Source organism: Nannobrachium achirus (genome assembly GCF_963921795.1).
Source record: "Nannobrachium achirus genome assembly, chromosome: 24".
In the NCBI taxonomy this organism is placed as follows: domain Eukaryota; kingdom Metazoa; phylum Chordata; class Actinopteri; order Myctophiformes; family Myctophidae; genus Nannobrachium; species Nannobrachium achirus.
The window spans coordinates 44,777,054-44,792,599 of record NC_137831.1 but is presented as its reverse complement, the minus strand read 5'-3'; the positions used below and the strand labels follow the sequence as shown (position 1 = coordinate 44,792,599).

Below are 15,546 nucleotides of genomic sequence, written 5' to 3'. Positions count from 1 at the left end.
GACATCAGCCAACATGCTGGTATGTTTGGTGTAGAGGGAAAAGGCACTTTGCTAGATGTGCTCCCCCACTTCTAAAAGTATACTGTATCTACTCCTGCTCTGGTTATGGGCAGCGCAACGTGTTGTGAGCTTGTAGATCTGCTATTTTCAGAGTGCAACACCTGAGCGCAACCAACCCCGTCAGAAGACTCTGTCTGAAGCTCGCCGGGACACAAATTATTATTCTGGCTGATAAACCTTTCTATACTGTATCTCATTATTGACTTTATCTGTTCAAATTGACTGAAATAATCTTCTCTCCACAGCTCAACAAGATGTGATTTACATTCCACCACAAGGAGTCCTTCGCCTGCTTCCAGATACCAGCTCTGTTACTGAACCCATCACTGGCATCCTGTGGAAACATGGACCCAATAAAGCAGCAGAATGGGATCTGGGTTTTGGTCCTGTTGTGGATTACTACGGGACATTTAAAAACCGCACAGAACTGGATAAAGAAACTGGACAGTTGATCATTAACAATATGACCATAGAAGATGGCGGAGAATACTCTGTGCACATCAACGGTCGACTGCTGAACAAGACTTACACGGTTAAACAGATGAGTGAGTATGAACTGTGAAGATCATGTGCATCATGGCTCTATCATAAGATACAATGTGTTCTGTCCACAGAAATGTTCATTTGAATTGAGGTTTTAGTTAATAGAATGTGTGTGGGTGGGGGATCCAGAAAGAAAATGGGAAACAAGGGTAACAATGGTAAGATTATGTTTTGTACAGTCTGTGATGCTGAAGATAATCGGTGCTCTGCTCTATTCTACAAAGCTGTAAAAGACCAGAACCTTTGTTAAACTTGTCTGAGAACAGGTGCATATGAAAAGAACGCGTTTTGTGACTCATTGCAGTAGGACTATGGCTTTTTTAAACATAACAGCACACATAATGTCAGTGGCGAATCACATTGTTTGACACTGGTGGGTGTGTTGATAAAATGCAAGCTGTCTTCAAAATGTGAATCCCTCTAGAACAGCGGTGTCATGTCTGGCCCTCGTGATGGCTTTGAGAAAAGCAAAAACATACAACCTGTAATGATGCCACTAAACACCCACTGCTTCTATAGAAAATTAATATAAACAAATCTGCACCATAACCCTTACCTGAGGAAGATCACACAGCCAACATGTTTTGTTTTAACTGCAGTCTGGAGACAACATCAGCAGTAAGTTGTCTTTATTCTTTTTCCTCAAAACAGAGAAAGTCCCAAAGCCAGTGGTGGCCACCAAGGCACCGCCACCTTGTGATTCTAACTCCACCAGCTGTGAAGAGCACTGTCTGCCTTTGCGTGGGGACTTCACAGAGTCAGGGCCAGTCACCTATCTCTGGAAGAAAGATGAAGGGGAATGGATGGTGTCTGACTCTGGACCAAACTCTAACCGGCTGATTGTCACCAGGGATGAAGATGGTAAAGTTAAAACATTAACTTGTGAAGTGAAGAACGAGTTCAGCATGGAGCGGAGTGAACCTAAACGCAACTATCTTTATTATGAAGGTATGTAGTTTACTACACCATGTGAACACATTGAATCACTGTTACAGTCTTTATCATGAAGGTATGTAGTTTACTACACCATGTGAACACATTGAATCACTGTTACAGTCTTTATCATGAAGGTATGTAGTTTACTACATCATGTGAACACATTGAATCACTGTTACAGTCTTTATCATGAAGGTATGTAGTTTACTACACCATGTGAACACATTGAATCACTGTTACAGTCTTTATCATGAAGGTATGTAGTTTACTAAATCATGTGAATACATTGAATCACTGTTACAGTCTTTATCATGAAGGTATGTAGTTTACTACACCATGTGAACACATTGAATCACTGTTACAGTCTTTATCATGAAGGTATGTAGTTTACTACACCATGTGAACACATTGAATCACTGTTAAAGTCTTTATCATGAATGTATGTACTGTATACCATGTAGTTTACTACTGTATATCATGTGAACACGTTGAATAACAGTGTGTGTGCATGCCGTGCATGCGTATTAAATTCATAGAAATGTACCACTTAAGCCTTATCTATCTATAAATGCGACAAATCTCTGTCTGTCTGCGTGCGTGCGTGTCTGTCTGTATATAATCCGCGTATCTCGAGAACCGTTCGTCCCACCGGCTTCAGATTCGGCACGCGCGTTCCCCGCCGTGGCATGGAGTGCAGTGCCGGGCCTCGACCCGACCCGACGCGCGGTTTTCCCGAAGCGGCGCGAAACGTTCGGAATCTCCTTATGCAGGGCTGATTGTTGACATCAGGCTGTTCCGGAGGAAATCGGCGCAATCGCTGACTCATTGTGACATCACTTCATAAAAGGCTCTGACATCACGTACACCACATGAGTCAACAAAAAATCTCTGTGAATGTGTATGTATGTATGTAATCCGCGTATCTCGAGAACCGTTCTTCCCACCGGCACGCGCGTTCTCCAGATATGGGCATAAAATGAATGCCCGAATGTGGAGCTGATGTCTGATCAGAGTTTTCCGCAACCGGTACTGTGTGTGCAGAGATCTCCATATATGGGCATAAGGGGACAAAGGCAAATAGATGGTCAAAACGGGTCCTATGACAACAGGTATATTGGGGTTTGCATTAAAGGGTGGGGACAAAGGCAAACAGATGGTCAAACGTGTCCTATGACAACAGGTATATTGGGGTTTGCATTAAAGGGTGGGGTATTCTGCTTAAAGAAGAAACAAACAAAAAGCGACAGAGATCTCATATGCCCGGAGGGCGGCCCAGCTTCTAGTTGTAAATACGTAAAAAAAATTGTATAGCCTATTTTTGGAAACATACAGCAGTGCATTGAAATTAAAACAAAATGTAGCCTATATTGTAATTTGCGAACTGTAAAAATGTAAAATGAGAACTGTTACCCTAAAATCATCCTTCTTTCTAAACTGATATACCAGTTGATTTCTGAAAATGTGTTATTTTCTTGAGTGTGTTTAAAATAATTTCCATTATTTAACCAATTTGTCAACAAAATGCAGAACATGTGTTTATTTTAGAAAATTGATTAAACCCTTTTTTTCTTCTCAGGACCTCAACCTGAACCTACACCCAAACCTACACCCGAATCTACACCCACAGGAGCCATTGTTGGAGGCCTTATCTTTGCTCTCCTCCTTGCAGTTGCTTTGGTGCTGGGGGTGATATTTCGTAGTAAGTTTCTCTACTGGTTTTAAGTTACACATAACATACAACATTAGTTGGTCAGACATTGCACTGCCTTCAATGTTATGCTATACAGTACGTGTACTGTATGTGGAATATATATGCTGGATTATGCCATACTTTAGAGATGTGGAATTCATTCACTCAATTGTTTGTTGCGACCGTCAGGTCACAGTTACTATCAAAACCTCCACCTCATGTCCGTCAGTGAGTCCATCACACTAATACACAGTATTTTGTTACCCATCGACTTCAGTTCCTCCCTCCCATAGTTCCTCCCTCCCATTCCATCCATGAAGGCATGTCACAAAAAGTTACATGGGTCACATGGGTCTGTGGCGCCTCGCTGATTGGCTGTGGCTTCGCTCTTCTAACCTCACTCAGCTGTGCCCATCCTATCACAGTTGTAGAACATGTGGGGGACATTTTTAAAGGTATTGTTTTTATACAGTATGTGGAGGTAGACAAGCTGTGCCTTCAAACACAGCTAATCTCGCTGTATGTTTTTAAAAGTATTGTTTTTATATGTGGAAGTAGACTAGCTGTGCATTTAACACAGCTATGCTACTGTACGTCATGTCATGTTGTCACTGTGTTTGAATTTCATCTCAGATCGTATCAGGAAGATGTTTTCATCACCTGAGTCTAAGCGTGAGCGTGATCCTGAAGGTGAGTGAGTTTGAGAACTTTATTTAAGCAGTTCACGATGTAACCTCGTCTGTAGTTAAATCTCATACTAATTAATCAATAATAAGAATAATAAAACATTTAACTTTTCATTTCAACCTTTATTTACGGTAATTCTCTGAAAACACACAGGGCTGCGACACTCTTTATCAGTGTGGAGATTACAACAACACCACAACACACAACAACAATGAAAAGAAAAAGAATATAGATTACAGAATATATAAATGCATAAAACAACATTTCATCACATGATTTATCAACAATTAAGTACGGTTTAGATTGACCAAAGTTGACATCTGATTTAAAGTGACCTACAGTAGAGGAACAAGAGAGTTATACTTAAGTGAAGCCTGTAAGCAGTTCCAGGTCTGTGAGGCACAACACCTGAAAGCTGACTTTCCATCCCCTAGTGGAGACATGTGGAATCTCAAGCATCAAATAGTCCTCCGAGCGTGTATGATAGATAATAGTTTTCCACTGCAAAAGAGAATTTAAATTATTAAAGAGGGCAAACTCCCTATTAAACTAAATATGAATTACTTAAATTTATACAAAATAAATCCATATCATAAACATCCAGTCAACAAATAAATCACATTTTGGCATGACCTACAAATTAATTAAAATGTTTACATTTAATAATAATGCAAAATAACAACTTAATTGGATTTATGACCACTTTTATGTGCTATTGTATTTTAATTTTCACATTAATCTTCTACTTTGTTTTCAACAACCAACCGCAAGGCAAAAGGAAAGCTCACACACCAGCATGAACGAAGCTGGGTTTTAGATATGAAATGAATGATGGCGACATGAATGAAGCAGTGTTTTATTAGAGTCTAGGGGAGACCAATTACGAAACCTAAAACAAACAGGAACAAAACAGAATAATCTTTTCTCTGAAAATGCCCTACTTTACTTTTTCATTGTCAGGCGATGTGTAATTCCACTGTAATACTATTACTTTCACATTCTAGGTGTGTGTGTGTGTGTGTGTGTGTGTGTGTGTGTGTGTGTGTGTGTGTGTGTGTGTGTGTGTGTGTGTGTGTGTGTGTGTGTGTGTGTGTGTGTGTGTGTGTGTGTGTGTGTGTTGTCATAGACTATCCACTAAGAGTTTTTCCATCACCAGACAGTCATTCACCAGAACATGGTATGTACAGGATGTTTCTCTTTGGTTACTACTTGTCTATTATTTATTACCAGTAAGACGCCCTAAGGGCGAAAAGCAACTTTGTCCTAAAGGGACATGATGTCCTTTTAACCTTAGAATGACCAAGTCCTCTCATTGGACCACATCTACCATAACATGTTCTGTTCTTTGGCCATTTAGAAATACCTGATCCTGTGTGTCAACAACTCAAGTCTAACCTGAAGGAGAGGTTTCAGTGTTTTCTGGAGTGGATCACAGAAGAAGGACCAAAAACACTTCTGAATCAGATCTACACAGAGGTTTACATCACAGAGGGAGGGAGGGGAGAGGTCAATCAGGAACATGAGGTCAGACAGATTGAAACAGCATCCAGGAAACCAGCCAAACCAGAAACACCAATCAAATTAGAAGACATCTTTAAGCCTTTACCTGGACAAGATGAACCAATCAGAACAGTGATGACAAAGGGAGTGGCTGGTATTGGCAAAACAGTCTTAACTCAGAAGTACACTCTGGACTGGATAGAAGACAAAGCCAACAACATTTTCCATTTTGTGTTTCCATTCACTTTCCGAGAGCTGAATTTGATGTTGAAAGAGAAGAAGAATTACAGCCTGGTGGAACTAATTCATCACTTTTTTGGTGAAATCAAGGAAGCAGGAATATCCAGTTTCAACAGTTCAAAAGTTCTGATCATCTTTGATGGTCTAGATGAGTTTCGGTCTCCTCTACGGTTCCAGGAAATCTGGACTGATGAATCGAAGCCAACATCAGTGGACGTGTTACTGGCAAACCTCATCAGTGGTCACCTGCTTCCCTCTGCTCGCATCTGGATAACTACACGACCTGCAGCAGCCTTGCAGATCCCTAGAGATTATATTGACAGGGTGACAGAGGTTAGAGGGTTCACAGACCTTCAAAAGGACGCATATTTCATGAAGAGATTCAGTGATGATGAAAACCAGGCCAGAACAGTCACCTCACACATCAAAACATCACGAAGCCTCCACATCATGTGTCACATCCCAGTCTTCTGTTGGATCATTGCTTCAGTTCTGGAGAACATGTTGAAAAAAGCATTGAAAATATCACTCCCAAAAACACTGACTGAGATGTACCTCCGTTTCATGGATGTTCAGTCTGAACAGACCAATTTGAAGTATCATGACGAAGATAAGAAATTGGCTGACTGGGATAAGGCCATTCTATCTCTGGGAAAACTGGCTTTTAAACAGCTGAAGAAAGGCAACCTGATCTTCTATGAAGCAGACCTGATAGAGTGTGGCATTAATATCAGAGATGCAGCTGTGTACTCTGGAGTGTTCACCCAGATGTTTAAAGAGGTGAAGGGTGGGTGGTACAAGGAAGAGGTGTTCTGCTTTGTTCATCTGAGTGTTCAGGAGTTTCTCGCTGCTCTTTATGTCTTTGTCCGATTCATCAAAGATGGTGTCAACTTACTGTCAACCTCCAAGTGGTCCAAGCTATTTAGAGGCAAATCTAAGATCAAACACCTTTACCAGAGTGCTGTAGACATGGCCATACAGAGTGAAGATGGACACTGGGACTTGTTCCTCCGTTTCCTGCTGGGCCTCTCATTGGAGACCAATCAGAGTCTCTTACAAAGACTGTTGGGACAGAAAGGAAGTAGATCACAGGCCAATCAGAAAACTGTCAAGTACAACAAGAATCAGAATCAGGAAACAGACAAGGTCATTGAGAATCCATCTCCAGAGAGCATCAATCTGTTGGTAGACACAGGAAGTAGCAATCAGACCAATCAGGAAACAGTCGAGTACATCAAGAAGAAGATCAGGGAGAATCCCTCTCTAGAGAGAAGCATCAATCTGTTCCACTGTCTTAATGAGCTGAATGATCATTCTCTAGAAGAGGAGATCCAACAGTCCCTGAGTTCAGGAAGTCTCTCCACAGAGAAACTCTCTCCTGCTCAGTGGTCAACTATAGCTGCCATGTTGCTGTCATCAGGAAAGGATCTGGATGTGTTTGACCTGAAGAAATACCAAGCTTCAGAGGAGGCTCTCCTGGGGCTGCTGCCACTGGTCAAGGCCTCCAGTAGAGCAGTGTAAGTGCACTGATAACTGGATACATTTAATATATTATATCATTGTTCTGTTATAGGAAAGAGAATTCAAGCATTAAACCGTTTCAGCATTCCTCATATGACAAATAGTGAAAATAGCAGATCTACAGCTCACAACATGTGATGTGAGCTTGTAGATCTGCTATGTTTGCTATTGTTGAAAAAGTTTCAATTTTTTTTAAATGAAGAAAATGTATCATTTATTATGACATGCCCAAAATAGAGAGGTTAACACTGTCTGTAACCTCCCAGAGAGCTTAAGTGGAAAGTTCATTAAAATCAGCAACAGTCTTCTTATACTAGTTCAACATAGACTAATCTAAACTGTGTGTGTGTGTGTGTGTGTGTGTGTGTGTGTGTGTGTGTGTGTGTGTGTGTGTGTGTGTGTGTGTGTGTGTGTGTGTGTGTGTGTGTGTGTGTGTGTGTGTGTGTGTGTGCACGCGCACGCGTGTGTGCACGCGCACACGTGTGTGCACGCGCACACGTGTGTGAGCGCGTGTATGCGCTTGAGAGTCTTTATGCTGGTACATGCACAACAGAGTTTTAAAAAACAGAAGGAACATTTACAATGTATTTTCCAGATAGACTTGCAGACAGATAGACTTGCAAAGAATGTTATGGAATGGAAATGACAACATAATGGTAAAACTAGAAAATATTGCTCCTTCGAAACAATTGTGGGCTCGCTTCAAGCCAAAAAAAATGGCTATCTTATATATACATTCCTCCTATTGCCGCATCCCACTTCCAAGCCCATTCACGCCCCCTTTACATCGACTTCAACTCATAGGTAGTCGTCTAGGACGTAAGGAATACCGCCCCTAACTCTATCATTCGCCCCCCGTCGCCATGGTGACCGCCCTCCATTGGCTCATTCCCAGCTATGGGACCGGCGGATCCAATTTCAACCGAGGGGGGCGTAGCCACACACACACACACACACGCACACACACACACACGCACACACACACACACACAGCCCCTAGAGAGCGCAGCCCCTCCGAGAGTGCAGAAGCGCGCGTGGAGAGAGAGAGAGAGAGAAAGAGAGAGAGAGAGAGAGGCACGTGCCCCTCACAGGCACAGTCAGTAAGGGGAGGATGGGGGGGTGGAGAGTAGAGAGAGTAGAGAGAGTGAGCGGAGGGCAGTGTATCGAATTACAACAGAGGGAGGTGTGTCGTGTTCTCCACCGAACGTGAAGCCAGTTACACAACATTTGGTTACCCGTCGAATTATGTTCCACCTCTGCCTGGATCCTGCTATGCATTCACAGAGCTTTTCCTGTTAACAACGTGGCGAGGGGGGATAGACAGGAGCGCCGCTTGCGGCGCGACTTTCTAGTAAAATTACAAAATGTCAATATCGCAGCCAGTGCTCTCTTTGATGTTACTGACGCAATTGGACGCTGCATGCATGATTTGAGGCATTTTGTTCCAAAAATGTGTTATGCAAAAGTTGACCCGCTGGTGGCGATATAACAGGTCAATGTGAGAAGGGTGGCATCTGTTCCTTGACTTAGTGGGAATGTGCTTGCAAGATTTCACGCACATCGCAGGCTGTGTTCATGATTTGACAAAGACACAGATGTCTTCCGCTTGAGTCAAAGCACGCGTGTAAGCAAGTTGCATGTCCTCAAACGAAACGAGTCATGACTTATGCCTGTTTGAAGTTTAAATTTTCAATCGCTTTCAGTGCTTCAGGGTTTCAGTGATACTTTGACTAACCCTCTACATCTTTGCCAAATGCCATGAACGTGTAACTTTGCATGTATGACTTAGAGGCAGAAGAATAATTTGCATAAAATGAGCTCATGCATGAGCTATACCTGTTCAAAGTTCGCACTTTCGAAGGCTTCCTACAGCGCCATTTGGCCGATTGCTGTAAAAAATAATAGCACTTACAGGCGAGCCCACAATAATGATAGCATTGTTAATATAATATATGGTATGAATTAATATTTACAAATTACATGTTTCTTTAAAGGACCTACACCATGAATTTTCACTTTTTCTATTTTAAAACCTTTTTTTGGGGTCCCACTGGCACCTTCTATCCTCACAAAGTCCTATTTCTGACCGTTGTGTCTTTCTCTGGTTTTGGGCAGACAGAGATGAAAAGCTTTCCACGGGTTCTCAGAACAGTGCTGTTCTGAGAGTTGACGAGAGTGACGTCACTCTCGTTTCCCGTTTTTTTTTTTTCAGTCAAAAAAAAAAAAAAATCATTTTTTTTTTTTTTCAAAACTTTTTTTTTCAAAACTTTTTTTTTTCAAAAAAAATGCAATGCAGAGTAAAAAAACATTTTTTTTTCAAAAAATATTTTTTTTCAAAAACTTTTTTTTTCAAAACTTTCTTTTTTCAAAAAACTTTTTCAAAAAACTTTTTTTTCAAAAACTTTTTTTTTCAAAAAACTTTTTTTTTTCAAAAAACTTTTTTTTTTCAAAAAACTTTTTCTTTTTCAAAAAACTTCTTTTTTTTCTGGAAAAACCCCACTAGATGCCCTGAGCAAACAGAGGCCGTTTTGGTATTGCAGCTGGAGAGCCTCATTATAGTAGAGCTAGAACAAACAAAAAGAATGGTCAGAGTGTTTGTTGAGGGTTAAAACCTGTCTAAGACTCAATTTTGAGCATATATTTATACAAAAAATATAGTTTTAAAAGCATGGTGTAGGCCCTTTAAAACAAAACACAAACATATTGATTTCATCCATAAACGTTTGTTTCTCCAGGCTGAGTGGCTGTAACCTGTCAGAGACATGCTGTGAGGAGTTATCATCAGTTCTCTCCAACCCCTCTAGTTTGAAGGAAATTGATCTCAGTAACAATGATTTTACCGATTCAGGAGTGAAAAAACTCTCTGCTGGACTGGGGAGTCCAGACTGTACACTGGAGACACTCAGGTCAGTATTCCTGAACATGTACAGAACACCATTCATATCCTGGTTTAGATACATGTGGAGATTAGCCTGTCTAATTTATATACTTTTAGGGGGAGGCAGACAAAGTCTGTTACATTGTGCTAACTTTCTTTTACAGAAAAAAATAAATAAAGACAACATGGTCATGTTTTTTTTATCACTAAAATAAATTATTTCATCACTAATGTTTCTCCAGGCTGAGTGGCTGTAACCTATCAGAGAGAGGCTGTGAGGAGTTATCATCAGTTCTCTCCAACTCCTCTAGTTTGAAGGAAATTGATCTCAGTAACAATGATTTGACCGATTCAGGAGTGAAAAAACTCTCTGCTGGACTGGGGAGTCCAGACTGTACACTGGAGACACTCAGGTCAGTATTCCTGAACATGTACAGAACACCATTCATATCCTGGTTTAGATACATGTGGAGATTAGCCTGTCTAATTTATATACTTTTAGGGGGAGGCAGACAAAGTCTGTTACATTGTGCTAACTTTCTTTTACAGAAAAAAAAAAAATAAAGACAACATGGTCATGTTTTTTTATCACTAAAATAAATTATTTCATCACTAATGTTTCTCCAGGCTGAGTGGCTGTAACCTGTCAGAGACATGCTGTGAGGAGTTATCATCAGTTCTCTCCAACTCCTCTAGTTTGAAGGAAATTGATCTCAGTAACAATGATTTGACCGATTCAGGAGTGAAAAAACTCTCTGCTGGACTGGGGAGTCCAGACTGTACACTGGAGACACTCAGGTCAGTATTCCTGAACATGTACAGAACACATGCACGCACGCACGCACGCACGCACGCACGCACGCACACACGCGCACACACACACACACACACACACACACACACACACACACACACACACACACACACACACACACACACACACACACACTGATTAACCAAAAATACAAATGACTTTTGACAGACTTCAAACACAATAACCGTGTGTGTGTGTGTGTGTGTGTGTGTGTGTGTGTGTGTGTGTGTGTGTGTGTGTGTGTGTGTGTGTGTGTGTGTGTGTGTGTGTGTGTGTGTGTGTGTGTGTGTGTAGGTTGTCAGGCTGTATGGTCTCAGACGAAGGCTGTTCTGCTCTGGTCTCAGCTCTGAGATCCAACCCCTCCCACCTGAAAGAGCTTGATTTGAGCTATAATCACTTGGGAGACTGTGTGGAGCATCTCTCTGCTGGAGTGGAGGATCCAGCCTGGGGATTGAAGACTCTCAGGTAGGGAAAGACACGCTGCCACTCAGTGCCAATGGCTTCTAGTAGGTTTAGAGGAGGGAAATCATACTCTGATGCTGTATAGCAGGGCTTTTCAACTGTTCTGTGCCCTAGACAGTTTGAAGAGTCCCTTTCATCAATTCTAAACATTAATATGAATTCTGGTTCTAAATGTGAAGAGACTCCACTCCATCACAACATGGTTGATGCCTACCATGTCTGTGCTGACTGACAGACTGTAAAGGGTCACATGTATTTGAGAAAATAATGTAACTCAGTGGGACTGAATTACCAGGGCCCAAGGTGGAGGGGCCTTCATTATTTTATACTTTAGCTATTGAAAAATAGCTAAAGTTTTTGAAAAGTTGTGAAAACGTGTGCAAATCTTGTATGTATTTTTAAGCGAACATTTGTAAATGTTGCTTCTGGGGGTCCCTGGAACTGAATATTTTTAGATGGGGGTCCGTGACCAAATACATTTTGGGGTCCTTCACATGAAAAGGTTTGAACACCACTGACATAGAAACATAGGTTTAAAAAAAAAAAAACATAGGATTTCAAATATTCAAAGACTTGCACAAATTTTCAAAAATAGCAGATCTACAAGCTCGCAGCGGGGCACCTGGTGCCGCGCTGTGAGCTTGTATATCTGCTATTTTTCAATAGTTAAAGCACAAAATAATGTGTAATAATATGTTCCCAGTCTAAATGGGTTATGGATGAAGTTGTTTACAGGGTGACCTTGAGACAAACATGTTTTAGAACCTCTGCTATAGACTATGAAGGCCTGACTTTGTCTCTCTTCCTCCCACAGTGTGGACCATGGTGGAGAGAAGAGGCTGAAACCAGGTGTTAGGAAGTGGTGTAAGTGTTTATTCTGTTTTATTCATGAAATCAAAGCAGCACAAACAGCATGTGACATTCACTCATTAACATCCTACTGTGAATGAAGATTAGATGATCATAATCATCAGTAATTAAATGAACAAATAGGTCTTTAATTACTTTAATTAATGTACCTTCTCTATGACTTCTCTATGAAGCAAAAGTTGATGTGGGTTTTAATAATATTCCTATTCTGGGAGGAACATACGCTGAAAATGTTTTGGTGAAGAGGTTGATGAGACTTCATTTACTCCAAAAGAGACATTGTACATTATACATGGCCTGTATAATGTACACAAATACACTCGGCTGGGCGCAGCCATGATTCTCTTCTGGACTCACACTGTCATGTGACTAGATGACGTAATCGTTGCCGTCAAGTGATAATCCAAAAAAACAAAAACAACCCCCTTCCGGCCCTTCAAAATAATAGCGGCGGCCTACGGAGGAAACGGCGCGGCACCAAGGCACCAAGCATCCCTTCAGATTAAAAGGCAGTAATTGTGTTAATAGTTATTGTACATACTAGTAAGACGCCTCATATAGTTAACTATTTACCAGATCTACAAGCTCACAACTCGATGGGTCACGTTGTGAGCTTGTAGATCGGCTATTTTGCAATACAAAAGTGACAATGAAAGTGGTTAAAGGCCTGTCCATACACTCAGAAAGGTCTGTTTCAACTAGAAAATGACGTCATAAGCAACTTCTGAAAAGCACTACCCAGAATTAGAGTTCAGAAATCTGCACGAAGGAAAGTCGGAACTCTCTGAAGAAAAGTTGGGTTTCGGACGGTATGGAGATGTGATGACACGCCCAAAGAATATCATTATGTTACAGTAGGTCACATGGTCTTTCTCCACCTTGTAACACAGTTATGTATTCTGTCACCACACACACACGCACGCACACACGCACACACACACACACACACACACACACACACACACACGCACACACACAGGGTTAGGGTTAGGTTAGGGAGTGAAGACTTCAATATATTGTCCTAGGCAAAGTCAATGCCTAAGATGCAGTATAGAGAATAGTGCTTTCGCCATCTTGTTTTTTAAAAAGAAAGAATGTTGCAATTTTAGATTGGGTTGGTTCCCCTAGTTCATAAAATCATACAGGTCATCTTGTAGTTTATGTCCTGTGGGTTTTATGTGTGAGACTGTTAGGGCTATGATTAGGGTTATAGGTTTAGGTAGAGAGTTTTGAGTTCAATCGGGATTGTCACATCAAGAAACACTGTTTGTGGTTCCCTAATGTACCCAGTCCCGAGAGAATGATTGCACGCGCCATTCTTTGAAACTAAGAAAGATTCCAAAACATTTTAGCCTATTCTCACCAATAATAGATGTCACAGTTATTGTCCATGACATTGCAAGCGGCACGAAGGCCAGCGGACCTTAGAGCGGGCCAGCGCGAGTTACGAAGCCGTGGTGGATGCAATCGATAAATGCCATGATAATTCTCATTCTATTCATTTTACATTTCAATAGGTTTCAAAAGGTCTCCTTGGAGATTAAGTAGTCCTGACTGTTGTATGACAGTCAGGACCACTTACTTCAAGTATGACAAGGCTTGTAAGGTTTATTCAAATCGAAATTTTTTGAGTTTGTGTTAATCCCCAAGTCCTCTGTTTTAGGCATAACAAAGGATTCCAGGTGTGATAATGGTCCATCACTTGGGTCATTGTTATGGTTAGGGTGTGTTGTGGCACCCACTCCCTAGGCATGACAAAGGCCAAGTAGGCTCATTGTTGTTTAATCACAAAGGCATTGGGGGCCTTTGTGTTAGGGATTGTGTAGGTAGAGTGTTTAACATTTATAGATTTAGCCCTCCTGGGTATCTAGTATCTAGTCTTTTGATCCATTCCTGTTCTTGGAATTTCCTCTCTCCAACAGTCCTGTTTCTGTTGTGTTCTAGACCACACACCAGGCTTAAGGGCTTGGATCCCATGTGTTAAATAGTGTTTTACAATCAGTAAATGTGTTTCTTTATGGTTATTAATATTATAGCGATGCTGGTTAAGTCTGCATGCTATGGAGTTTCCCGTTTCTCCAATATACTGCAGTTTGCAAATGTCACAAGTGATAAGGTATATCACATTGTGTGTGTTGTAGGGTATAATTTGTTTAATTCCAACTACATTTCTGTTTGCTCTATTTATAATTTGTTTCTGTGAGCTAAAATAACTTGGAGTTGGTTTTGTAGCCCTGTTACTTTGTTTCAAGTTACTACGGACCAGGTAGTCCTTTAAATTTGTATTTTTGCGATAGGCTGAGATTATCTTGTAATCCTGTAGTAGATTGTTCTGCCTATTTTCAAAGTAGCTTTTCAGGCGTTTGTTGGCCAAAATGCTTTGGCTGGAATAAGTTGTTACTAAGGCTAAAAGGGGTCTCTGGTCTCTGATTTTGACCTCCTCAAAGGTGCTGTAGGCCTTTCTTAGGTAAGTTCTTGTGTAGCCTCGTTCCCTTAGGGCTTTGAAAAGAATTTTACATGCTGTTTCAAAGTCTTTTTTTTTTTGGGGTACAAATCCGTTTAAAGCGCAGTAGCTGTGACTTGACTATTCCTGAAAATCAGTGTGGTGGGTGGAACGAGCTCTTATGTAATAAAGCGTGTGTATCCGTAGCTTTGAAGAATACTTTCAGGTCAAGTTTTCCGGTTGTGTCAACATTTTTACCTGTGTATGTAGTGATGTCCAAAAAATCAATTTGTGTCATGTCTTTGACATATCTGACTGTTATTGTTCTGTGATGTGTGTTTAGGATTGTAATAAAATCCTGGAATTCCTCCATGGTGTATTCCCATGTGCCCCATATGTCATCCAGGTATCTGTAATAATGTGATGGTTTGAGTGGACATCTTTCCATTACTGATTCCTCCCAGGATGCCATGTAGATGTTGGCCAGTGAGGGGGCAAACCGTTTGCCCATCGCTGTTCCACTGATCTGGAGGAACGTCCTGCCATTAAATTGGAAATCATTTTTTGTTAATTTTTTTTTCCATGCTCTTTGTCTGGTCGCCTTCTGTCCGGGTATTTCCGCAATATGTCCTTGATGGCTTGTAGCCCTGCGTTTGTGTCAATTTTTGTGTATAGACTGTCAATATCTATCGAAAATAATATCGCATTCTTTGGAATGACAATGTTCTTTATTATTTCCACAAAATGATAAGAATCCTTAATATAGCTCTTGTGTCTTATGGATAAGGGGTTAAGGTGATATTCTATGAATTCAGCCGTACCGTAAGTCTCAGATCCGCAGTCTGAGATAATCGGACGCCCTGTTGGAATTTCGTAGGGAATTGTCCAACTGGCTGGATCTT

The 15,546-nt window shown here is 41.0% G+C and overlaps 1 protein-coding gene across 1 annotated transcript in view; it reads left to right on the top strand.

Moving 5' to 3' along the window:
- Window positions 1–523: 523 nt before the first annotated feature.
- LOC308280326 (NACHT, LRR and PYD domains-containing protein 3-like) overlaps window positions 524–15,546 on the top strand; it is a gene marked incomplete at both ends in the record, with an annotated part of 17,911 nt that continues 2,888 nt past the window's right edge. The window contains 10 exons of the mRNA XM_080720588.1: window positions 524–605; window positions 1,255–1,551; window positions 3,863–3,919; window positions 5,274–6,737; window positions 6,846–7,173; window positions 9,913–10,083; window positions 10,298–10,468; window positions 10,683–10,853; window positions 11,164–11,334; window positions 12,146–12,195. Of these exons, the coding sequence (XP_080576714.1) occupies window positions 524–605; window positions 1,255–1,551; window positions 3,863–3,919; window positions 5,274–6,737; window positions 6,846–7,173; window positions 9,913–10,083; window positions 10,298–10,468; window positions 10,683–10,853; window positions 11,164–11,334; window positions 12,146–12,195 (2,962 nt within the window). The remainder of the gene's footprint in view (window positions 606–1,254; window positions 1,552–3,862; window positions 3,920–5,273; window positions 6,738–6,845; window positions 7,174–9,912; window positions 10,084–10,297; window positions 10,469–10,682; window positions 10,854–11,163; window positions 11,335–12,145; window positions 12,196–15,546) is intronic.